The following is a 26,891-nucleotide window of genomic DNA, read 5'->3' as shown; positions in this document are numbered from 1 at the left end:
AGAATGGCCGCCTAAACTGAATAACAAACAACTGCAGAACTCACCACACTTCTATTACTCAACCTCAGTTACATTTATACAGAGATCAGCACATCGTGCCGTTGTGGCATTGCCCACTACTCTACAATATCGGTGGATCTGAACTACCTCTAGGCTAAGTCATGTTACAAGTGACCGTTACATACAAAACGTGACAGGTACAGCTACAGATACTTCAACAGCCCCCCTCAGGCTGAACGTCGGAAGGGACGATGTTCAGACTGTATCGGAAATCTTGAAACACCGGGGTTGGCAATCCTTTCGTGAACACATCAGCAAATTGGGAAGATGATGGGACATGCAGGACCTTGACCTCACCAAGAGTGACCCGATCACGAACAAAGTGGAGATCGATCTCCACATGCTTCGTTCTCGGTTGGAGGAGAGATACACTGCACTGACATTGTCGCATAACACGATCATGGCTTGAGCAGGGGGACGATGCAGTTCTTGCAAGAGCCGACGAAGCCAACAAGATTCAGCGACACAGTTTGCGACGGCTCTGTATTCTGCTTCGGTGCTCGAACGGGAGACAGTCGGCTGGCGCTTCGATGACCATGAGATCAGGTTTGCGCCGAGAAACACACAGAATCCTAAGGTGGACTTCCGCGTATCAGGACACCGGCCCAATCGGCATCGCTGTAGGCGAGCAGATTCATGGACGATGAGCGGAAGAGTTGTAGCCCATAATGTGTTGTGCCGTGGAGGTACCGGAGTATACGTTTGATGAGCTGGTAGTGGGTGGTTCTCGGAGCGTGCATGAAAAGACAGACTTGGTGCACGACATAAGCAATGTCCGGACGAGTCAGCGTCAGATATTGCAGAGCTCCGGCAATACTCCGGTAATGGGAAGCATCATGGTAAGGTTCGCCATCATGAAGGGAGGGCTTCGAGGGGGTGTAAACAGGGGTGGAGATTGGATAGCAGTGGGACATGTTGGCGCGGGCAAGAATATCAAGGGTGTATTGTTTCTGCGACAGAAACAGGCCGGAGGTGTTGCGGTGAACTTGGATGCCAAGAAAATGGTGTAGGGGCCCTAAATCGGTCATCGAAAATTCAGAGGAGAGTGAGGTAGTGATGGAATGAAGCAGAGGCATTGTGTTGGCTGTCAAGATTATGCCGTCGACATATAAAAGCAAATAGGCAATGGCAGATCCTCGGCGAAGGATAAAAAGTGAGGTGTCACATTTGGAACCAACAAATCCAAGAGACGTGAGGAAGTTGGTGAAACGAAGAAACCAAGTGCGAGGTGCTTGTTTCAATCCATATAGAGATTTGTTTAGACGACAAATATGATGGGGAAAATGAGGATCAACAAAACCTGAAGGTTGTTGAGCATAGACCGTTTCCTCAAGCTCGCCATGCAAGAAAGCGTTTTTGACATCCATTTGGTTGATCGGCCAATTGTGAGAACAAGCAAGAGAAAGAACCACACGGATTGTAGCCGGCTTGACGACGGGGCTGAAAGTTTCTCCATAATCTACCCCGGCTTGTTGAGTGAAGCCCCGCACAACCCATCTGGCCTTGTACAGTGCGAGAGACCCATCCGAGTTCAGCTTGTGGCGAAAGATCCATTTGCCCGTTACCACATTCGCACCTGCAGGACAAGGAATCAACGACCAAGTGTCATTCCGTAACAACGCGTTAAATTCATCAAGCATTGCGGCGTGCCAATTTGGGTCTTTGAGTGCTTGGCGGTGATGACCCACAAGTATAGGGGATCGCGGCAGTCTTCGAGGGTAGTATAACCCAAATTTATTGATTCGACACAAGGGGAGGTAAAGAATACTTATAAGCCTTAACAACTGAGTTGTCAATTCAGCTGCACCCAGAAAAGCACTAGCAACAGGAGTGATGTGAAAGTAGCAGTAATATGAGAGCAGTAGTAACAGTAACACAGCAGCAGTAATAGCAATATGAGAGCAATGGCACCAGAAAATAGTTGATACTACTTCCAATGACATGTAGAACGAGTATGTAATGATGAGAGATAGACCGGGGTTCCCAGCGACCTACACTAGTGGTAACTCTCCAATAACAAGTGACAAGTGTTGGGTGAACAAATTACAGTTGGGCAATTGATAGGAATCAAAGCATTAAGCTAGAACATCAAGATTATTAATTATGTAGGCATGTTTTCCGTATATAGTCGTACGTGCTCGCAATGAGAAACTTGCACAACATCTTTTGTCCTACCAGCCGGTGGCAGCCGGGCCTCAAGGGAAACTACTGGATATTAAGGTACTCCTTTTAATAGAGTACCGGAGCAAAGCATTAACACTTGGTGAAAACATGTGACCCTCACATCACTACCATCCCCTCCGGTTGTCCCGATTCTTGTCACTTCGGGGCCTTTGGTTCCGGACAGTGACATGTGCATACAACTTGTAGATACAATCTAAGCAATACATATAGAGCTCAAATCTAAGATCATGCCACTCGGGCCCTAGTGACAAGCATTAAGAATAACAAGATTGCAGCAACAATAACTTCACAAACTTTATAGATAGACTAATCATAATGTATCATCCATCGGATCCCAACAAACACAACACCGATTACATCAGATGAATCTCAATCATGTAAGGCAGCTCATGAGACCATTGTATTGAAGTACATGGGGGAGAGTATACCGACATAGCTACTGCTAGAACCCGTAGTCCATGGGGGAACTACTCACGGAGCATGATGGAGGCGGTGGCGTCGATGGAGATGGCTTCCGGGGGCACTTCCCCGTTCCGGCAGGGTGCCGGAACAGAGTTCTGTCCCCCGAATTGGAGTTTCGCGATGGTGGCGGCGCCCCTGGAGTCTTTCTGGAGTTTCGTCAATTGGTACGGTGTTTTTAGGTCGAAAGGGATTTTATACGCGCAGACGCGGCGCAGGGGGGCACCTGGGGGCGCCACACCCTAGGCCGGCGCGGCCAGGGTCTGGCCCGCGCCGCCATGTGGTGTGGTGGCCCCCTGGCCCCTCTCCGACTCTTCTTCGGTGTTCTGGAGCCTTCCGGGAAAAATAGGAGGTTTGGCGTTGATTTCGTCCAATTCCGAGAATATTGCCCGAACAGCCTTTCTGGAACCAAAAACAGCAGAAAACAGGAACTGGCACTGTGGCATCTTGTTAATAGGTTAGTTCCGGAAAACGCATAAAAACATCATAAAGTGCAAGCAAAACATGTAAGTATTGTCATAAAACAAGCATGGAACGACAGAAATTATGGATACGTCGGGGACGTATCAGCATCCCCAAGCTTAGTTCCTGCTCGTCCCGAGCAGGTAAACGATAAAAAGAATAATTTCTGTAGTGACATGCTACTTACATAACCTTGATCATACTATTACAAAGCATATGAAATGAATGAAGTGACTCAAGACAATGATCTATAGTTGCTAACAAATAGATAACATATAGCAAAACTTTTCATGAAGAGTACTTTCAAGACAAGCATCAAAAGTCTTGCACAAGAGTTAACTCATAAAGCAATAAATTCAAAGTAAAGGCATCGAAGCAACACAAAGGAAGATTTAAGTTTCAGCGGTTGCTTTCAACTTTCAACATGTATATCTCATGGATATCGTCAACATAGAGTAATATGATGAATGCAAATATGCAAGTATGTAAGAATCAATGCACAGTTAACACAAGTGTTTGCTTCTAAGATGGAAGGAAGTAGGTAAACTGACTCAACATAAAAGTAAAAGAATGGCCCTTCTACGAGGGAAGCATCGATTGCTATATTTGTGCTAGAGCTTTGGTTTTGAAAACAAAAGAGAGCATAAAAGTAAAGTTTTGAGAGGTGTTTGTTGTTGTCAACGAATGGTAGTGGGCACTCTAACCCCCTTGCCAGACAAACCTTCAAAGAGCGGCTCCCATTTTATTTTTATTTTTGTGTGGCACTCCTTCCAACCTTTCTTTCACAAACCATGGCTAACCGAATCTTCGGGTGCCTGCCAACAATCTCATACCATGAAGGAGTGCCTTTTTATTTTAGTTTTATTATGATGACACTCCTCCCAACCTTTGCTTACACAAGCCATGGCTAACCGAATCCTTCGGGTGCCGTCCAACAATCACATACCATGGAGGAGTGTCTATTTAGTTTAATTAATTTGGGGCTGGGAATCCCATTGCCAGCTCTTTTTGCAAAATTATTGGATAAGCGGATGAAGCCACTAGTCCATTGGTGAAAGTTGCCCAACAAGATTGAAAGATAAACACCACATACTTCCTCATGAGCTATAAAACATTAACACAAATTGAGAAGCATTTTGAATTGTTTAAAGGTAGCACTCAAGCAATTTACTTTGGAATGGCAGGAAATACCACATAGTAGGTAGGTATGGTGGACGCAAATGGCATAGTGGTTGGCTCAAGGATTTTGGATGCATGAGAAGTGTTCCCTCTCAGTACAAGGCTTAGGCTAGCAAGGTTGTTTGAAGCAAACACAAGTATGAACCGGTACAGCAAAACTTACATAAGGACATATTGCAAGCATTATAATACTCTACACTGTCTTCCTTGTTGCTCAAACACTTTTACCAGAAAATATCTAGACCTTAAGAGAGATCAATTATGCAAACCAATTTTAACAAGCTTTACGGTAGTTCTCCACTAATAGGTTTAAACTACATGCAAAAACTTATGATCTTCTTGAGAGCTCAAAACAATTGCCAAGTATCAAATTATCCAAGACATATGAGGCATTTTCTGTTTCCAACCAAATAATAATAAGTGCTATAGCTTCCAACTTTTATCATTGAACATTAAAAGTAAAATGAAGAACAAGTGTTCATATGAAAAAGCGGAGCGTGTCTCTCTCCCAAACAAGGATTGCTAGGATCCGAATTTATTCAAACACAAACAAAAACAAAAACACACAGACGCTCCAAGTAAAGCACATAAGATGTGACTGAATAAAAATATAGTTTCAGGGGAGGAACCTGATAAGTTGATGAAGAAGGGGATGCCTTGGGCATCCCCAAGCTTAGACGCTTGAGTCTTCTTGAAATATGCAGGGATGAACCATGGGGGCATCCCCAAGCTTAGACTTTTCACTCTTCTTGATCATATATCATCCTCCTCTCTTGACCCTTGAAAACTTCCTTCACACCAAACTTCTCATAAACTTCATTAGAGGGGTTAGTACTCAAAAAATTTGAATCCACCTTGGTCCTGTAGTGGCACATTGCAAGAACTCAATAAAACATTAGCTACAGCTCTCTATGTCTAGAAAAGCTCGCTTAAAGTCCACAAGAGACAATGCAAAAAACAGAGACAGAATCTGCCAAAACAGAACAGCCAGTAAAGACGAATTTTAATAAAATACTTTCATTGCTCAAATCAGAAAACTCAAAACTGATGAAAGTTTCGTACATATCTGAGGAACACGCACGTAAATTGGCATATTTTTCTGATTTTTCTACAGAGAAAACAGCCCAGATTCGTGACAGATAGAAATCTGTTTCTGCGCAGAAATCCAAATCTAGTATCAACCTTCGATTAGAGGCTTCACTTGGCACAACAAAACACAAAACTAAGATAAGAAAAGGTTGCTACAGTAGTAAACAACTTCCAAGACACAAATATAAAACAAAGTACTGTAGCAAAATAACACATGGGTTATCTCCCAAGAAGTTGCTTTCTTTATAGCCATTAAGATGGGCTCAGCAGTTTTAATGATGCACTCGCAAGAAATAGTATTGGAAGCAAAAGAGAGCATCAAGAGGCAAATCCAAAACACATTTAAGTCTAACATGCTTCCTATGCAAAGGAATCTTGTACACAAATAAATTCATGAAGAACAAAGTGACAAGCATAAGAAGATAGAACAAGTGTAACTTCAACAATTTCAGCATATAGAGAGGTGTATTAGTACCATGAAAATTTCTACTACCATATTTTCCTCTCTCATAATAATTTTCAGTAGCTTCATGAATAAACTCAACAATATAACTATCACATGCAGCATACTTTTCATGATCCACAAACATATATTTTTTATCAAGTTCAAGAATAGTGGAATTAAAACTTTCAAGCTTTCTTTTATTAATAATATAACAAGGTAGTTGATCAATCTCAAGAGATATGGGACTCATAGAATAAGTCAAGAACTCTCCAATCCCATTTTCATTAGTAGTACAATTAATAGTATCAAGTAACATAGGACCATCATCTAGAGCTTTATCATAAACATTTGCTAAGCAAAATTCTTTAGTACCATACATTTCGACATCAGGCACAAACAAAGCATTATCATAAGATTTATCAAAGTAGCATGGATTATCATAAGTAACAGTAGCATAATTATTCTCACAAGTTTTACTCATAGGGAATATTTCAAGAGAATCCACAGGAACATAACATTCAACCTCTTTCGGTAAGCATGGCGGACAATCAAATAGTGTAAGAGATAAAGAGTTACTCTCATTAGAAGGTTGGCATGGGTAGCTAATCCATTCTTCCCCCTTTTGTTCGTCACTCTCCTCTTCTTTTTCATCCAATGAGCTTTCAGGTTCATCAATTTCCTCCTCTTTTTCATCCAATGAGCTTTCAGGTTCATCAGTTTCTTCTTCCACAGGTTCCTGCAAATTGTGAGTGCATTCTTGTGCATTAATGAGTCTCTCTTTATAATCAATGATATAAGGATTATCACCGAAGCATTCTATGCAACAATTAATGATAGAAGAGACATAATCTTTAAGGTCCTTACAAACAACACAAGTTTCATAATTCTCAACCATGAAGGATTCGATCTCAGAGGCTCCCATAAACACGACAAATTGTTCTACCTCTTCGAACCCATAATGAATATAGCAATTCCGATTATAGTTCTTAATTAAAAATTCCTCACTAAAGCCACATTGAAATTTAAGATGTTTAGTATCCTGTTGAGAGCAACAGTTTATATCATGGCGTTTAAGCAAGATTTTAGCAATTGTATTCACTTTTTCTATCATAGCACTCATTACTTCACCAGCTCTTGATTTCCTATAATTATTATAACATTCTATGAGCTCCAAGTAGGTTGTTGGTTCTCCCATAACAGCAGTTTTTAATTTTTCGATTTTTCAAATTTTTATGGATTTTTGGGTATATGAGGAAAATAAAACAGGACAAAAATAAACTAAGCAAAAGTAAACTACGCAAACTAATACTAGACAGAAATAAACTAAGCACAAATAAACTAGGCAAAAGTAAACTAAGCAAAGCAAAATAAAACAAATTAAAAACAGAGAGAGAGGTAGAGTGTACTCCCCAGGTGAACTTATGAGTAGAGCTATGCCTCCCCGGCAACGGCGCCAGAAAACAGTCTTGATGACCCACAAGTATAGGGGATCGCGGCAGTCTTCGAGGGTAGTATAACCCAAATTTATTGATTCGACACAAGGGGAGGTAAAGAATACTTATAAGCCTTAACAACTGAGTTGTCAATTCAGCTGCACCTGGAAAAGCACTAGCAACAGGGGTGATGTGAAAGTAGCAGTAATATGAGAGCAGTAGTAACAGTAACACAGCAGCAGTAATAGCAATATGAGAGCAATGGCACCAGAAAATAGTTGATACTACTTCCAATGACATGTAGAACGAGTATGTAATGATGAGAGATAGACCGGGGTTCCCAGCGATCTACACTAGTGGTAACTCTCCAATAACAAATGACAAGTGTTGGGTGAACAAATTACAGTTGGGCAATTGATAGGAATCAAAGCATTAAGCTAGAACATCAAGATTATTAATTATGTAGGCATGTTTTCCGTATATAGTCGTACGTGCTCGCAATGAGAAACTTGCACAACATCTTTTGTCCTACCAGCCGGTGGCAGCCGGGCCTCAAGGGAAACTACTGGATATTAAGGTACTCCTTTTAATAGAGTACCGGAGCAAAGCATTAACACTTGGTGAAAACATGTGACCCTCACATCACTACCATCCCCTCCGGTTGTCCCGATTCTTGTCACTTCGGGGCCTTTGGTTCCAGACAGTGACATGTGCATACAACTTGTAGATACAATCTAAGCAATACATATAGAGCTCAAATCTAAGATCATGCCACTCGGGCCCTAGTGACAAGCATTAAGAATAACAAGATTGCAGCAACAATAACTTCACAAACTTTATAGATAGACTAATCATAATGTATCATCCATCGGATCCCAACAAACACAACACCGATTACATCAGATGAATCTCAATCATGTAAGGCAGCTCATGAGACCATTGTATTGAAGTACATGGGGGAGAGTATACCGACATAGCTACTGCTAGAACTCGTAGTCCATGGGGGAACTACTCACGGAGCATGATGGAGGCGGTGGCGTCGATGGAGATGGCTTCCGGGGGCACTTCCCCGTTCCGGCAGGGTGCCGGAACAGAGTTCTGTCCCCCGAATTGGAGTTTCGCGACGGTGGCGGCGCCCCTGGAGTCTTTCTGGAGTTTCGTCAATTGGTACGGTGTTTTTAGGTCGAAAGGGATTTTATAGGCGAAGAGGCGGCGCAGGGGGGCACCTGGGGGCGCCACACCCTAGGCCGGCGCGGCCAGGGTCTGGCCCGCGCCGCCATGTGGTGTGGTGGCCCCCTGGCCCCTCTCCGACTCTTCTTCGGTGTTCTGGAGCCTTCCGGGAAAAATAGGAGGTTTGGCGTTGATTTCGTCCAATTAAAGAATATTGCCCGAACAGCCTTTACGGAACCAAAACAGCAGAAAACAGGAACTGGCACTGTGGCATCTTGTTAATAGGTTAGTTCCGGAAAACGCATAAAAACATCATAAAGTGCAAGCAAAACATGTAAGTATTGTCATAAAACAAGCATGGAACGACAGAAATTATGGATACGTCGGGGACGTATCAGGCGGTAAGTGGAAGGTAGAGGAGATATGGTGGAAACGGTGGTCTCAGAAGTGGCGGTGTTTAGGTTAAATAATTTGGGTGGCATAAGATAACCAAGTTTGGCCCGAGTCTGCATTCTGTGTGCGTTTTGGGGTGGCTCTACCAGAACGGCATTGTTTGGCAGGTTGTGGTGATGTGGCGCGTCAGGAGTGGTGGGTGGTGGGCTCAGGTGGGGAGCAGGCCCGGTGGATGAGGAGGATAGGTGGGAGGGCAATGATGAGGACGCGCTTTCTGCCGCGGGGTCGTTATCTGGCACGGAATGAGAGGAGGATCCGATTCTGGTGGATCCCAAGGAGGATACAGTGGCTGTGATTGGTTGGAGACGGATCCCGGTGTGGATCATGGGTGGATCGTGTGCGGCTGGGGAGTTTGTGGTCTCGGCTGTGGCAAAGTGTGGGGGAACATATGGAAACCTGGACTCGTCAAAAATTACGTGCCGTGAAATAATAACGCGGCGAGAGGAGAGATCAAGACATCTGTAGCCCTTGTGTTCACGTGGGTAACCAATGAAGACGCAGCGTGTCGAGCGAGGTTGGAGCTTGTGATCAGAAGTGGCATAGAGGTTGGGAAAACAGAGACATCCAAAGTTGCGGAGATGGGTGTAGGTTGGGACTTGACCAAACATAAGGAAGTAGGGTGTGGCATGGTTGATGACGCGAGAGGGTCGAATATTCAAGAGATAGGTTGCGGTGTGGAGGGCCTCGACCCAGAATTCTGGGGGAAGATTGGCCTGCACAAGGAGAGTTCGGAGGACGTTGTTGATTGTGCGCAACATGCGTTCAACTTTACCGTTTTGTGGTGAGGTATGCGGGCAGGAGAGACGGAAGGAGACACTGTTGACGGAGAAGAAAGAGCGAAGGGAGGTGTTGATGAATTCGCCGCCGTTATCGCACTGAACACACTGAATAAGTTTGTTGAATTGTGTTTTAATGTAGGTGAAGAAACGTGGTAAGGTTGAATCTGTGTCGGATTTTGTTTTGAGAGGAAAGGACCACGAGTAGTGCGAGTAATCATCAACAATAATCAGGTAGTACTTATAACCAGAGAAACTTGTGATAGGGGCGGTCCAAAGATCACAATGGATGAGCTGAAAAGGTACAGTAGTGAAACTAGAAGAAGAAGCAAAAGACAGTCGAGGTTGTTTCCCCAGATGACAAACCTCGCAAACTGAAGAGCTACTGCTAGGTTTATTACAAGTAATGGGTAATTCATGGGAAATTCTGGACAGACTACTGTTATTGGGGTGTCCAAGCCGGCGGTGCCAAAGATCGCGAGTGGTGGAGACCGTCAGGGCTGCAGGAGAGGAGTGGATGTCGCCGAAGAAGGGGTAGAGCTCGCCGCTGCTGCTGGAGCGCATAAGGATTTTCCGACTGGCTAGGTCCTTCACAAATAAGTCGAAGGGGTCAAATTCTATGGAACAAGAATTATCGCGGGTGAATTTACGAACAGATATGAGGTTTTTGATGAGGGAGGGAGAGAAGAGCACATGGTGGAGATAAAATGGATGATCAGTTAATTTAGCGGAGCCAACAGAATAGATGGGTAATTTAGACCCATTGCCAACCACAATGCTACGAGAATCAACGAATGTAGGGGAATGAAACGAGGTGAGATTACCTTGGTTGTTGGTGACGTGGGTAGTGGCGCCGGAATCCATCACCCATTCGCCGCCTGGATGGAGTCCTCCGGTGTTGCTTGGTGCTGAGTTGAACATGGCGGCGTAGTTGTACGTGTGAGCTGCGGGAGGCATCAGCACGGACTGCAGGGGCGGCGCAGGAGTGGGGGCGACCGTGTGGTACACATGCTGTGGCATGCCAGGGCGAGCACCGAGGACGCCAGAGGCGTTTGGTGGCACCCACTGGTGAGATGGAGGAGTGTAGCCAGGCTGCGGTGACCCATACTGCTGCGGATGATGCCCGTAGCCAGGGTTGTAGGCGTCGCGCCCACCGTGATCACCGTGTCCGCGTCCACGACCACGGCCACGGTAGTTCTGGCCGCCGTAGTTGTTCTGGCCGCCGCCGTAGCTGTTTTGGCCGCCGTAGTTGTTCTGGCCACCGTAGGTGGGGTGCCCGCCACCGCGTCCTTGTTGTGAGCCGCCGCCGCGTCCGCTGTTCTGACTGCGATCACCGCCGCGGGTGGTGTAGTGCCGAGCCATGTGCTCGGGGACGCCGCAGGCGTAGCAGTTTCCGTTGAAACGGAAGCCGGGGGCGTCGGTGTTGTTGGCGTTGGCGTGCAGGACTTGGGGTGGATCCGCCTCCTCCGCTTTGAGCTTCTGTTCGGCCAGTTGAAGCCGTGACTGGCCTGCATAAAGGTTGGGAACGGCCTGCCGCCGGACAGGAGCTCGCCGTGTGTCTTGAATCGACGGTCTAGGCCGTCGATGAGCCGCATCGTGAGCTTCTTGTCCGTGATCGGTGCACCCACGTCGCCGAGCTGATCGGCAACGCCCTTCAGTTTGCGGCAGTAGGCGATCACGCCCATGTCGCCCTGCTTGATGTTGTGAAATTCTTTGTCGAGGTGGATCTCGCGTCCTTCCGCGTTCTCGGTGAAGAAGTGTTCAAGGGCGCGCCAGGCGGTGAACGCGGTGCTGTCGGCCTTGAGGATGACGTCCTGGAGTTCATCAGAGATGGTGATGTAGATCCAGATGACGATGTCGACGTCGGCGGAGCGCCATGCGGCATCGGCGAGATGCGGATCCGTCTCTTCCTCGACGTGATCGCGGGCGTCGAACTTGGAGAGGACGAAGAGGAAGAACTTTCGCCACATGTTGTAGTTGCCGATCTCGGCGTCGAGCTTGAACTTGATGAAGCGAGTGATGTCGATATCGTCCATGGTCGGAGGATCAGGAAGAAATTGTACGGAGGTGTTGGCGAGGTGGCGCGCCGGAGAGGCCTCGCCGTCGGAGTCGGCCATCCTGGAGAGAGGTAGAAGAAGGGAGAGAAGGCTCTGATACCAAAGTGAATAACAAACAACTGCAGAACTCACCACACTTCTATTACTCAACCTCAGTTACATTTATACAGAGATCAGCACATCGTGCCGTTGTGGCATTACCCATTACTCTACAATATCGGTGGATCTGAACTACCTCTAGACTAAGTCATGTTACAAGTGACCGTTACATACAAAACGTGACAGGTACAGCTACAGATACTTCAACAGCCTAGCTAATTAGCAAGAGCAAACAAGCTCGTTTCCCAGCTTCTTTTCTCGATACCTCCCATGATGCTAATTTTCATGTTATATTGGAGAGAAGTGTGTAATACAAGTTCAAAGCTCTCCCTTTCGGCATGGCATCGTCTCTCCAAAGGAGCAAATTGTGGCTTGCCATGCCATACTTAATTTCAAGGAATGCAGGAATGTAATTACACTTCAGTGCTCATAGTTGATCTAGAGGTCTATTTGTAATTTTTATTATCTTTGGTGTTCTTTTTTATTTTAGAGAATCTTTGGTGTTCTTTGTACTAATGTTGATGATGATTAGCGGTATTTCGCAAAAAAAATCAATCTCACTAGTTCATTCTAGTAATCCATCCGTCTCAAGATATAAGGTGCAGTTGACTTTTTACCTTCAAGGACATGCTAATGCACAAATTTGACTATGAATTTCCTTTCTAAAATTATTATAGATATATAAAAAAATAAAACTAATGTGCAAGACAATATGACAGCATATGTTATTTTGGTCAAAGACTGGTTTAAGGGACCGAGAATTATTTCACACATTTTATATTTTAGGACGGAGGTAGCTAGCAAGCAAGTAGTACATTTTTTTCGATAAAGGATGCTTTATTACCTCAAGAAGCAATTACATCCAGCCTCTGCATAACCAGGATGCACACAGCCGTTTTGTTGTCTCAAGTGACCAAAGTTACATAAAACAAAAATAGGCGAAATACATATCAGAACGATGAATCATATAATGCCTAAGAGATAGGTGGAGCTTCTATCCGTAGATTATGCTGCCACCCATGTAGGGAAAAAGTATCCCTCGCCGTATCCTCCAACCGTGTACAGATCTCCGTAAACAGGTCTCGGTTCTCCACCCGCTGAAGAGGTAACCACGAACGGAGAATACTTGTGCATCTGTAGATAACCTGCAACAAAGAGCAATTTTTGTCATTAAAGATCTTGTCATTTCTACATAGTCAGAGCGCCCAGATAACTGCTAGCGCCCCCATCCTAAGAAGCATTTTAAACCTTCAGTTGATACCATGAAGCCAATTGCCAAAGACATTAGCGACACTAGGCGGAGGATACAAGGTAGACGCTACTTGGATGATTGACCATATAGATCTCGCAAACTGGCACTGGAAGAATAAATGATTGATGGTTTCATCATGATGACAAAAGACACATCGAGTACTTCCATGCCAATTCCGCTTAACAAGATTGTCTTTGGTGAGAATAACCCCTCGACGAAGATACCATCCAAAAAATTTAATTTTTCATGGTATCTCCATCTTCCAAATTTTCTTATTATTATCAACTGGTAAATCAGAAAGCAGCATCGCATTGTATAAAGATTTTACAGAAAAAGAACCATCTACGTGGAGGTTCCATCGAAATTCATCTGGCTCTGGCGATAACTGAATATCTCCAAGCCGCTGAATTAGGTTGTTCCATGCCACGAGTCTTTGTCCTAGTAAAACCCGTCTGAACGTCACATTCGGGGGTGAGGTAGCCATTACAGTTGCAATGGTATCACCTTGGCGACGCGCAATTCTATACAAAGCGGGATACTGTTCACATAGGGGTGCATTGTCGAGCCAAGCATCTTCCCAGAACCGTATCTGTGCTCCATTTTTAATGGAGAAAGTCCCATGTCGAAAAAAGACATTTTTTGTCGCTATAAGACCAGCCCAGAAGTGTGAATCCCCAGGTTTCCAAACCACTTGAGATAATCTCTTCGAGCCGATATACTTTCTCCGAAGTATAGTTTGCCAAATCCCATCCTCAGTAAGTAGCTTAAAAATCCATTTACCCAGTAGCGCTGAGTTCTTGACCTCCAGGTCATGAACTCCAAGCCCTCCTTGATCTTTGGGACTACAAACTATACTCCATTTAACTAGTCGATATTTCTTTTTCTCGTTGTCCCCTTGCCAAAAGAATCTGGATCGATAATAATCGAGTTTGTGCAGAATTCCTTCGGGTAAGATGAAGAATGATAACATATACAGGACCATATTAGTTAGTACTGAATTAATGAGTACCAATCTTCCACCCAGGAACAACAGTTTACCTTTCCAACTACTGAGACGTTTTTGTAATCTTTCTTCCACTAATTTCCATTCCGCAATTGTCAGTCTCCGATAGTGAATCGGAATACCCAAATAACGAATCGGAAATTGGCCTTGCCCGCAACCAAATAACTCTGTATACAGAGCTACATCGTCTTGGGCATCACCGAAGCAGAACAATTCACTTTTATGGAAGTTAATTTTCAATCCCGATAATTGCTCAAAAGCTGCTAAAATTAATTTCAGATTTCGAGCTTTTTCAAGATCATGATCCATAAAAAGAATTGTGTCATCAGCGTATTGAAGGATAGATAAGCCACCATCAACTAGATGTGGAATCACCCCTTCAATTTGACCATCAGACTTGGCCCGCTCTATGAGTACCGCCAACATATCCGCTACGATGTTAAACAACATCGGAGATAACGGATCCCCTTGGCGTAACCCTTTTCGCGTTTGGAAGTAGTGTCCGGTGTCATCATTGACCCGTATAGCCACACTACCACCATACACGAAATCATTAATTAGAGCTCGCCACTCAGGCGAAAAGCCTTTCATCCTGAGTGTCTGTTGAAGGAAAGACCATTTAACTTTATCATACGCCTTCTCAAAATCAAGCTTTAAAATAACCCCATCTAATTTCTTAGAATGCATCTCATGTACCGTCTCATGCAAAACCGCCACTCCATCAAGGATATTCCGTCCTTGCATAAAGGCTGTTTGCGATGGTAAAACCACATGATCCACAACCGTATTAAGTCTAATGGTGGCCACTTTAGTGAAAATCTTGAAACTTACATTTAATAGGCAAATGGGTCTATATTGTTGGATCCTTTCTGCCTCACTAATTTTCGGTAACAAGATAACTTCACCAAAATTTAGACGAAATAATTCTAGTTGTCCAATGTGTAAATCACTGAACAAATCTAGAAGGTCCGATTTAATAGTATCCCAGAAGGTTTGATAAAACTCTGCTGGAAAACCATCTGGACCCGGTGCTTTGTTGCATTCCATTTGGAAAACTGCCTTCTTAACCTCTTCCTCAGTATAAGGTGCGGTTAGCAAGCCGTTTTCTTCCAAAGAAACTTGGGGTATATCATCCGTTAAGTCCTCGTTAAGAATAAAATTACTTTCCTCCGGAGGACCAAACAGACCCTTATAATAGTTAGTAATGTAAGACTTGAGTTGCTCATGGCCTTCAATCAACCCTTCATCTTGAATAAGAGAGTGAATACGTTTTTTCCGGTGTCTCCCATTGGCCAAGCCATGGAAATACCTCGTATTTGAGTCTCCTTCCAAGATGAATTGAGCCTTGGATCGTTGATACCATTTGAGTTTCTCTTCGCGAAGAAGACCAGCCATCTGTTCATTGGATTGATTTTTAAGTTCAATCTCATGTGTAGACAGTGGTCTAATCTCCGCAACAGCCTCAAGCTCATCAATCACATTTGATAAGCGAGTCTTTTCTTTTTTATGAATACCAGCCGTATGGGCAGCCAAACCAGAGAGATGTTTGCGCATAGACCGCATTTTATTATTCCATCTCAAGATAGGTGTACTTCCCCCGACCGGTCTTTCCCAAACCCTTTTAACCATATCATGAAATCCCTCTCGATATATCCAGCCAAGTTCAAATTTGAACGGCCGTTTACAAACGGGTCTGGAATTCCCAGTGGTTAGAAGGATGGGAGCGTGGTCAGACAGTTTTTCAATACGTTCTAGTGCACGGACTGACACCATAGGGTATTTACTTTCCCATTCGGTATCCATCAACACGCGATCTAGTTTCTCGTATGTGGGCTCCGGCAAGCTATTTGCCCAAGTAAACTGCCGACCAGTCATAAACACCTCTCTTAAATCCAGGCTATCGATGACAGCGTTGAACAAGAAAGGCCAATGACCATCAAAGCGGCCTTTACTTTTCTCATGAGGGAACCTCAACAAATTAAAATCACCTCCGATTAAAATCGGATAAGGATTATCCTTTGTAAGGTTTACCAACTCACGTAAAAAGTCAGCCTTAAACACTTCCTGGGCGGCACCATACACAGCGACCAGGCTCCATATGAAACCGTCTGCTTTATTCTGAATGTCGAGTTTAATGTGATACTCTCCATCAGAACTAGCCAAAACGGTCATGGTGTCTATACGGACGCCGAGTAAAATGCCCCCAGACCTACCATGGGGCGGGCGAGAAAACCACTAAAAGTTAATCCCGCCTGACAAACGGTCGAGAAAACTTTGAGAGAAATTCCGCCTACCCGTCTCCGAAATAGCAAGAACATCTAAATCATAATCTCTACAACCATCAGCAATGTGGGAATGCTTAGCCAAGTCACGAAGACCTCTACTATTCCGGAACATGCCATTCATCGAGAAACTATTTTAGCAAGTAGTACATGCGTGGCTAGAGTTTGCAACTTTAGATTGATGGGAAAACACTACTCATTACCCATTCAATTTCTCTTTGACCTCACGTAGTAGAGACGCGAGGACAACTTGGAAGCTTTACCATTTTATTTGAGAAGCTGATATATGTTGCACAAATCAAGAGACCTTTTTATTTTAGCCAGTCATGTATGCTCGAGGAAAATGTTGCCATTCATTATTTTTGTGGCTGCCATTCATGCATTTCATCAGAACAGCTCTCACCCTTCACTGATTTGATCAAATATAGGCAAGGTTCTTTGCCATTATTATGCAATTATTCCTTTTTCCAACTAGCTCCATCAAATTGGACGTCTCCCACTTCCTCAATGTATCTTATCTAGGATAGGTCCTAGGTCACTGACTGCCGTAGCGCATTACGAGTTAGTATTACGAGCTCGGAGAAAGGAGCATCCATATGTTCTCTTGATATCCTTCACAATCACTAACCTAGCAAATCCCTGATTTTTTTCGTCGGTCTATTGATCCTGCCTCATTTTAGTCATTTAGAGTACTTTTGAAGCATCTGGCTAGAGCATAGGTACTCAATATGGTAATTCTGAGTTCAGCTGGAATTATTTTCTTCCGAGGTCGAAGTATCCTGACTGTGCAGTATATGTAATGAACTGAAGAAATAAGAAGAAGTTTTGCATTTGGGAGATGTTCTTCAATTTTCACTGGATGAGAGATACTCATATACTACGTGTGTATTTACCTTCACTCATTGATCCTTTTGCTTCGTAGCTGCATCGAGTATTTGCCAAAATTAGGTCGCATGTTCTAACTGGCATTCAGGACCGGTAGATAGCGAAGGCAATAAACTATGTTCTAGCTGATGGCGAGCTCTAGAAGTGGAAGAGGCGAAGAACCGTCTTGGCCGCACAAGCAAGCAAGAATCCTGCTACCACTTGGCGTGAGCACTCTTGAGCCCTACTACTAGCAGGAGCCCCTCAACACAGTCTGGGGAGGCGCTGCACCAATCAAAGTGTGTGACCGGCACACTGATGATAGTGTCGGTTCGCAATAAGCCAATAACTTTGCGAGTCAAGAATGTTAGATGGAGCAGGGCTTAAGCAATGTGATAAACAAGTTGTGCACATCTGCAAGTAACAAGCAAATTAAGGCGTTTTCAGAAAATCAGCCTAGGCGGCATCTGAAAATTCCTTACTTCTCTGACTTTACAGATACTTGCTAGTACACCCATACGTACGACCGGTAAGTCCTTCATTTCTTGCTCCAACTCTATGTCTGGACTGGATTGAAACGGGATGAGCACTATCACAAAGGCTGACTAAACCAGAGATGGGGAAAGCGGAATGATGCGGGCAGATAATAATTAATTTTACAAGTTTTGAATCATAATTTGAAACACTTAAAACTACGCATTTTCTTTGAGCATACATAAATGTTCCACCAGATCGTCTTGAAGTTGATGATGAGTATTTGGGTCTCGGATTTCCTGACACGTAGCGTGGAAGGCAGCAAATATGGCCGACCCATGTTGATCAACATCCGTAAGAGGACCCTACCGGTAATACGGTTCACTGTCATGCACTGGATGCTCCCGCTCAACCATGTACTCTATCTCCATCACCATGTACATCATCTCCATAATTGTGTGACTAGTTCTGTTAGCAACCAAACGAAACGGACTTGTCTATAGAGGGAAATTCGGTTGTTTGGTTATGTGCAAATCTAAGATGTGGTTACCTGATGAGTGCATTTTTGGTCATGTGCAAATCTAGGATATTTTACGACGCTAGTGCGCACTTTTTATGCTTGTTTCCACATGACCCCAAATTATGAAGGTATTGATAAACCTATTATTTGGAGCTTTTATATTGGACATAAATATGATATTTTAAAGTGATAAAAGTCATTTAAATGATTTTCTGTACCATATGGGCAGGGCCCGCCCGTACCACGTGTCCGTACCATGTGGCACCGACTTCGCCTCGTCAAATTATTTCACCACGCGAAGACGGATCTGTGATCCGATATCCAAAGCCACCAGAAATCGCATAAAATCTCACCTCCGAAAGGGATCTGGAGGGGAAACTTGCAGAGGCCACCATCCTTGCTGGCCTGCTACAGGATCATTGAAAGAACAAGGCATCATCTCCTCCATCAACAGCTGCATCTACATTCTCATCCCATCTTGTTGTAATTCCAATTGCTATTATGGATTTACACTTGTATTCATCCATATACATGTATTCATTCCACATGTTTATACTGATGTTGTTGATTCCTTCCATGAGTAGGTAGTTTACCTTGTTCTTGGGGAGATGGAGAAACACCTTGGCAATATTATGATATGAAATAAAAATGATTTATAACTTCGGTTCATGATTGTGTGTTAGTTTTCTCTCTAGATATTATATGAAATCGATCATGTAATATTTGCCTTCGGGATTAGAGAGGGAATTAACCTTGGACATGTCGTAGCATGCACGGTGCTACGTGGCATAATGTATCAGCATGATATTCATGTAGTTCAAGGAGGACAAGGAGAGAATCATAAATCTTACATCAATATCTATGGGGAAACCTTAATTATGAGGGGTCAGAGTGGCTTGCTTATGGTCATCATAGTGGTTATTCGGGATGAACTAACATGGCGTTCTGTGATCATGTTTTTTATGGAACTCTCCCTACACATGTTACGACGAAATAAAGAAATTTTTTTTTGAAACGGAGGCAAAAGCTTTGCCTCATCCATTAATTAAGAAGAAAGTGCCCAATTTTTAGGAGAAAATTGGGCGGAAACCAACAACACACAGTGGACATCCCGACCAACCTGGCTACCCACACGGAGCACACACGCCATCAAGAAGAAAAGCCATCGATGAGGATGTCATCGAGCATCATCGTCGTCACTCCTCCACGAGCCAGCGATTCCGACTTCACCTTAGACGACCGCCACCGAGACCCTCGCCGCGAACGACACTGGAGCCAAAGTGAGCCTATGCCAAACAGTCGACCCCCAAGCACGTCGAGGAGGAGGCAGCTCCGACTTCAACCGTGACCTTCATAGGAGAAAGTTGCATGCCTTGCACCGACGCAAGCACCAGTCAAGTGGCATCGTTGCCACAAGTCGCCTCGCAGCTCCGACTTCACCATCACGGCAGGGGTGACGAAGAACATGCCGCAACTCCGATCCGCTCACCATTGTCATCGTTGCCACGCAGCCCACGACGCCAAAACCAACCATCTTCCACGGGTCCCTCCGACCAAAGCAGCTCCAAATCGATGCCCTCAAGAGGGAAGACGACACAAGAGCGCCACCATCGACCGATCACGGGGAATCTAGGGATTACCCCAGAGCTTTTCCAGACATGATGACAAAACATCACCTCGGCGATGCCTTCAAGAAGGAAGCGGCGCCCGAAGCCGTCGCCATCGCCAGGCCACCGAGGACAAGGCATTAGCCCGGAGCTTATCATGCCATCCTGCTTCATGCTTCTGGCCAGACCACCTCCCATCCCTCAACCACCATCACCACCACGCACTACTAGGAAAAGGCCTATAGATGGAAATAGGCCTACCGGCGCACCAGCAAACCCATGCGCCGGTGGCAAATAGTGCCGACGCACCAATATGTTGCCGCGCCGGCGATGGAGGCTTACTGCTGGCGCACAAGCAAAAAAGATGCGCCGGCGATAAATTTCAAAGAGGACCAGACCAGCCCGAAAAAATTGAACCCCTTACTGCCGGCGCATCACCATGTTGGCGCGCCGGTGGTAAGTTTCTTATTGCCGGCGCTGCAGCATATTGGTGCGCCGGCGGTAAGGGCAGCCATAATTTTCCCTCTACACCCCCCCCCCCCCCCGTGGACCGCCTTTTCAGTTTTGAAAAAAATAAAAGAAAATGATAAAAAATTCAAAAAATGAAATCCTTTGAAACGCCCATGTAATATGTCATCTAGGTTTAGTGAAAATTGAAAAAAAAAATGACTTTTGATATATTATGCAAAATGGCGTCATCTTTCGGTAAAACGGGTTTTCTGGTTGCATACGACCTCCGATGAAAAACTTTTTTATATCAAAATCGATCTACTCGAAATTTCCTATTCGAATTCAACCGCCTACGGCCATTTGGACAAAAAATGGATTCGTCAATTGGAAAACAGAAACAGGACTTTTTTCAGGTTTTAGATTTTGATGAAAAAAATTAAAAAAATAGCCCCGGCGCACCACCCTACTTGGTGCGCCGGCAGTAACAGGGGCTATATATGCCAAACCAGCCCGACGCACCTTCTCTCTCTTCCATTTCCTCCATCTTCTCTTTCACTTCTCCTCCTCCTCTCTTCCTCCCTCCGGCCACCTTCTCTTCTCCTCCACTATTCCCCCTCTTCTACCTTCTTACCCCTCTAATCCCTCCAGCGAGAACCTCCTCAAGCTACTCACCGGAGCACCTCCTCAAGCTACTCACCGGCGAGCACCTCCTCAAGCTATCTCATCGGAGCACCTCCTCAAGCTACTCACCGGCGAGCACCTCCTCAAGCATCTCGCCGGCGAGCACCTCCTCAAGCATCACCTCCTCTCACCCCCACAATCACCGACGATCACACCGGAAACCACCTCCTCTTTCTAAGCAGATGACCACCGTGGCGGCGGTACATCTCCAAGGCACGACCTAGAACTTGACCGACGACCTAGAACACGACCGACCTAGATCTAGATCTAGATCTAGATCTGCTTTTTTTTGAATCCTGGAAAACATAGCGCCGGCGCACCAGCCCGGCGAATTAGATGGTGCGCCAGCAATAAGCCTTTATCACCGGCCCGTTTGCACTGGCGGGCTCTGGTGCGCCGGCAGTAGCCCAAATAGGTGCGCCGGCAATTAACCTTGGACATGTCGTAGTATGCACGGTGCTACGTGGCATAACGTATCAGCATGATATTCATGTAGTTCAAGGAGGACAAGGAGAGAATCATAAATCTTACATCAATATCCATGGGGAAACCCTTAATTATGAGGGGTCAGAGTGGCTTGCTTATGGTCATCATAGTGGTTATTCGGGATGAACTAACATGGCGTTCTGTGATCATGTTTTTTATGGAACTCTCCCTACACATGTTACGACGAAATAAAGAATTTTTTTTTTTGAAACGGAGGCAAAAGCTTTTCCTCATCCATTAATTAAGAAGAAAGTGCCCAATTTTTAGGAGAAAATTGGGCGGAAACCAACAACACACACTGGACATCCCGACCAACCTGGCTACCCACACGGAGCACACACGCCATCAAGAAGAAAAGCCATCGATGAGGATGTCATCGAGCATCATCGTCGTCACTCCTCCACGAGCCAGCGGTTCCGACTTCACCTTAGACGACCGCCACCGAGACCCTCGCCGCGAACGACACTGGAGCCAATGTGAGCCTATGCCAAACAGTCGACCCCCAAGCACGTCGAGGAGGAGGCAGCTCCGACTTCAACCGTGACCTTCATAGGAGAAAGTTGCACGCCTTGCACCGACGCAAGCACCAGTCAAGTGGCATCGTTGCCACAAGTCGCCTCGCAGCTCCGACTTCACCATCACGGCAGGGGTGACGAAGAACATGCCGCAACTCCGATCCGCTCACCATTGTCATCGTTGCCACGCAGCCCACGACGCCAAAACCAACCATCTTCCACGGGTCCCTCCGACCAAAGCAGCTCCAAATCGATGCCCTCAAGAGGGAAGACGACACAAGAGCGCCGCCATCGACCGATCACGGCGGATCTAGGGATTACCCCGGAGCTTTTCCAGACAGGATGACAAAACATCACCTCGGCGATGCCTTCAAGAAGGAAGCGGCGCCCGAAGCCGTCGCCATCGCCAGGCCACCGAGGACAAGGCATTAGCCCGGAGCTTATCATGCCATCCTGCTTCATGCTTCTGGCCAGACCACCTCCCATCCCTCAACCACCATCACCACCACAGCCGCCACACCCAGCCCTGGACTGCACCGCCGGCCGACCTCCGGGCGCCGGCAGAAGCACCACCGTGCCCCTCACGGCCACCCCAACCTCCCGTAGCACTCTAACACGCCCCTGGGAGGGCCGCCACTGGCCAGGGCCACCGCCTTGGCCCACGAACGCCGGCAAGCGCCAGCAAAGAAACATTCCCGCAGCCTCGCCCAGAGCACGACCTCCGTCGTCTCCACCACGCCTAATCATGAGTAATTAATAACAATGCTAAAGGTGGATCATACATTTTTCGAGAACATTTCGCCTTACTAAAGTTTCACTACCTTTACATTGTGTCTGTCTTTTCTGTTTACTTCACTTTTGAGTCTTTACTTTACACACCACAACAACTCACTTTAAAACACTCTTACTTGGATTCAGGGGAAGATTATAAGTATCGTTTGATAGATAGTGACGAGAGACATAAAGGCCTTAACGAAATAGCTCTTTGTGGTTCCATACTCTTACTTTTAAAACTAGCTACAATATATATACACACGTGCACTTGTAGTCATCATTACCTTGTTTGAATGGGGTTATCTTATTACCACCACCAAGAACATAGCCATTAGGAGGCACACACATCAGACATAGCACATATAAGTATAGCACATATAAGTATAGCACATAGGTTGTTAACTGCATATTTAGTAAGCATGTTAACACCTCTCTAACAGTCAAGGGTGTACACCAGCACCCGTGATCAATAGATAACATGTTCCTGGGGCATACAAGCCTCTAAACATCAAGGTTGAACCCATAATCAAAGGCCACCAAAAAAGTCATAGCATTATCAGTTCAACACATACTTAACTACTATTACATATATACATCATCTAGACAAACACAGAGATATAAAACATGGGCGGCCGCCGCCTAGCCGTGGTCAGGGCAGGTGGAAATAATGGCGGTAGAGGTGTTGGTCTTGTAGATCTTCATCTTGAGGACCTAGGCCTAGATCTTCAACTCGGAGGTGTCGATTTTACTGGAGATCGTACATGTCGACGATCTCCAGTCAGTTCCTCGCGAACACCAATGTCACGACCATGGCAATAGCAAGATCATTGCCAATTGCATGGTAAGTGCCAATGGAAACAACATTGTCAATGGCAGGATCATGCCAAGATTTGTGCGAGTGCACACCTACTTGGGAAATTTCCCAATTTAGGGAGTGCACAAATTAGAATTGTGCACATCGAACTTACCAAAAATGGGAAATCACCTATCCTAATCACTGATACATCAAATCTACAATGTAATGTGCGTGCATCTACACTAAACACCCAATCTGCATTATGGCCGCTCATGGAAGATGCAAAATCCATGGTGATAACCGCTGCTAAAAAAACCTAACAACTTTTCTAATATGCTAGTGAGAGGACTTACCTTGGAGAAATTGGGTGCCGGAGTCGTCAAAGGGGCCCTCCTAGTTTCCAATAAAGCCTTCGCAGCTGTGGACAAAGACCCCAGTGCCAGCGGTGCCGGCGCCACGCCATGAGCGAAAATCCCCTCCTAATCGAGGAGGTAGCCCCGGCGAAAGCAAGCGCTTTGCCTACAACCGTAGTGGAAGGCCCGGCCACCGCCAACGTGGTCGCCTCGCCTAGAAGAATGGTGGTTCTCGATGTCGTTGCCGTGGTCGACGCCCTCGTGGCACGCGGCCTTGAACACACCGAGGAGGCGCCCTTCAGAGCCGCATAGAGGTCGGTCTTGCCGGTAGCGATCTTGTCTAGCGCCTCAGAGAGTAGGAGGGAGTGGGGAATTAAGGGAGACATCCCATCTCCTGCGCTTTTCAAAGCGTGCAAGTCATCGGCTAGGGCATGTTCACAGGAAAATGGCCAAATCGAGTGTTGCTCGAGAGCCAATTTCTGGGCTGCTTTTAAAACTCGTGGTATGCAGAAATTCTGTGCGAGCAAGTCAACCATTAAATTAGGCATTTATAATTTAGAGCTAGGCGCAAGCCCTCCGACCCATAATACACGTGTTAGTGAATGATATGTAGATGTATGTAGACGTATTTTACTTTGTCTATTCGCTGGTTTCACCTACAAGTACTTCCTCCTCCCAGTTTAGAGGGCTTACGCATATTCTTGGTCGTAAATTTGATGATGATAATGCAACATATGTATTACAAAATATATATCATTAAAAAGCTTGTTCTACTTTCTAATGATATAATTTTTATATTATACAAATGATATTATGTTGGCCAAATTGATAACCTAGAGGTACACGCAGGTACTATGAACTGGGATGGAGGGAGTACTATGGCTCGGATGGAGTAGTGTCGACGCAAACGGACGCTGAGCGACCGTTTTCGTCCGCCGTGACCGGAAATGCGTCTGGGACCTGCTCCAGCGGGACGGCGCAAAGTGACCGGGCAGTCCGCGGAGACGCAAACCTGGCCCAAATATGCGCCAGGTTTGCGTCTCCTCGGACGCTCGGCGGTCGCTTGGAGTGTCCTCCATTTCTTACCCGGTCCCGCATGTCAGGGACAGCGAAATCGACCGCTTCGATTTGCTTCTTGTTCCCCTTCTTTCCTGCCCTAGTGCGACGCCACCATCCCAACCCCACCCGCCGCCGTCCGGCTGCAGTGCCGCAGTAGTCGCCGTCGACTCCGTTCTTGCCGCGCGGGAGAGCAGGAGCGTGCTCCGCCGCGTACCTGCCGGCTGTTTTCGGGCGAAACGCTCCCGGTTGCGCCGCCCACGACCTGTTCGGTCAATTACGTCGGTAGGTTTCTTACTCATGTTTTCGGCGCTATCGTGCGCGGCCATTGATCCGTAGTTTGTACCCACGCAGATGGACATGTGGCAGATGTTGGACAAGTTCCACGCGGAGGTCGTCGAATCCTCTTCCGACGAGGAGTCCGATCAGTCGACGCAGACTTTGGCAACAACTGTGGCCTCCATGATCCACGAATTCACCTCTATCCCGGGGCCGCAACACCGGGGCTCTGTGAAGGGGCGCTCCATAAACCTGCCGCGCAACAGAGTTGAAGGGCAGGCCCGCCTCCACAAGGACTACTTCCACCTCACCGATCCGATCTTCCCGTAAAAAATGTTCCGGCGCCGATACAGGATGTCAAGGGACCTTTTCTTGGTCATTGTACGGGGCGTCAGAAACTACGACCCCTACTTCCAATGCAGGCGCGATGCAACAGGTGCGTTAGGCTTCACCTTCTACCAAAAATGCTCCGCGGCTATTGGCATGCTCTCATATGGAATGGTTGCGGATATATTCGATGAGTATCTTCGAATGGGTGAGGGCACCTGTCTTGAGGCCATGTAGAGGTTTTGCCGAGCCGTGATTGCCGTGTTCGGAGAGTATTACTGTAGGGAGCCAACTGTTGAGGATACAAGGCGCCTCCTGTATATCAACGAGTCTAGAGGCTTCCCAGGAATGATTGGCAGCATAGATTGCATGCACTGGCAGTGGAAAAACTGTCCATTTAGATGGCAGGGTGCGTACAACGGGCATGAGGAGGGAAGAACTGTCATTCTTGAAGCTGTCATATCTTAAGATTTATGGATTTGGCATTCATTCTTTGGCATTGCCGGTTCCAACAATGACATCAATGTGTTGCACCGATCACCGGTTTTCAACCGGCTCATGCAAGACAAAGCTCCCCGGGTGAGCTATGAGATCAATGGAAATGCATATGATAAGCCATATTATCTTGCTGATGGCATCTACCCTGACTGGGCCACATTGGTGAAGACTGTCCGTAATCCAAACTCCGAGAAGACGAGGAGGTTTGCCAAGATGCAAGAGGCTTGCAGAAAAGATGTGGAGCGCGGATTTGGTGTGCTCCAAGCTCGGTGGGCAATTGTCCGTCACCCGGCAAGAACATGGTCGCTAAAGACCATGCATGAGGTGATGACATGCTGCGTGATCATGCACAACATGATCGTTGAGAACCAATGGGATTTCCAAGGCGAGCTGGTTGCGCCACTTCCTGGAGCTTTATCTTGGCAGGACTATCTACATAAGAATGTAGAAGTCACTGACGAGAACGTCTCCAAACAGCTGCAAACTGATTGAGCATCAGTGGACATTGGCTGACCATGAAGATCATGCGTAGAGAAATACTATCTTATTTTCATGTCGACTTTTAAATGTAATAACTATGACTTTGTTGATTTCCTTATTTTGTTGTTTGGAAACTTCATAAATTGATGCAAACGCGAAAATGCGTCGGCCCGCTGGAGCCACCTCTAGATGCAAACGGACGCGCGGACAAAAACGGTCTGTCGAGCGTCCGCCGCGCGACGCAAACGGATATTTCGGACGCCCGAAATGCGTCGCACCGCTGGAGATGCCCTCATGCAGTGTCGAACTATTTATTGGCCAACCTGTG

The 26,891-nt window shown here is 45.9% G+C and overlaps 1 protein-coding gene across 1 annotated transcript; it reads right to left on the bottom strand.

Moving 5' to 3' along the window:
- Nucleotides 1-214: 214 nt before the first annotated feature.
- Nucleotides 215-11,827, bottom strand: LOC127329349 (uncharacterized). Its single transcript, XM_051355875.1, has 4 exons — nucleotides 11,281-11,827; nucleotides 10,535-11,218; nucleotides 10,203-10,327; nucleotides 215-436 (listed from the first exon to the last, which is right to left on the bottom strand). Exons 1-4 carry the CDS (start codon nucleotides 11,825-11,827, stop codon nucleotides 215-217), a joined length of 1,578 nt encoding a protein of 525 aa, XP_051211835.1.
- Nucleotides 11,828-26,891: the final 15,064 nt, after the last annotated feature.

The sequence above is a fragment of the Lolium perenne genome, chromosome 2 (assembly GCF_019359855.2).
Source record: "Lolium perenne isolate Kyuss_39 chromosome 2, Kyuss_2.0, whole genome shotgun sequence".
NCBI lineage: Eukaryota > Viridiplantae > Streptophyta > Magnoliopsida > Poales > Poaceae > Lolium > Lolium perenne.
Note: the sequence above shows the minus strand (reverse complement) of the source record. Positions and strands in the feature narration are given on the sequence as shown.

Excerpts from the sequence above, each read along its gene's own strand:
- LOC127329349 (XM_051355875.1), bottom strand. The coding sequence starts at position 11,827 with ATGGCCGACTCCGACGGCGAGGCCTCTCCGGCGCGCCACCTCGCCAAC. Across the intron at positions 10,328-10,534 it reads CCACGTCACCAACAACCAAG|AATTTGACCCCTTCGACTTA; the intron begins GTAATCTCACCT and ends CTTGTTCCATAG. Across the intron at positions 437-10,202 it reads CCTCTCCTGCAGCCCTGACG|TGCAGTGTATCTCTCCTCCA; the intron begins GTCTCCACCACT and ends CGACAATGTCAG.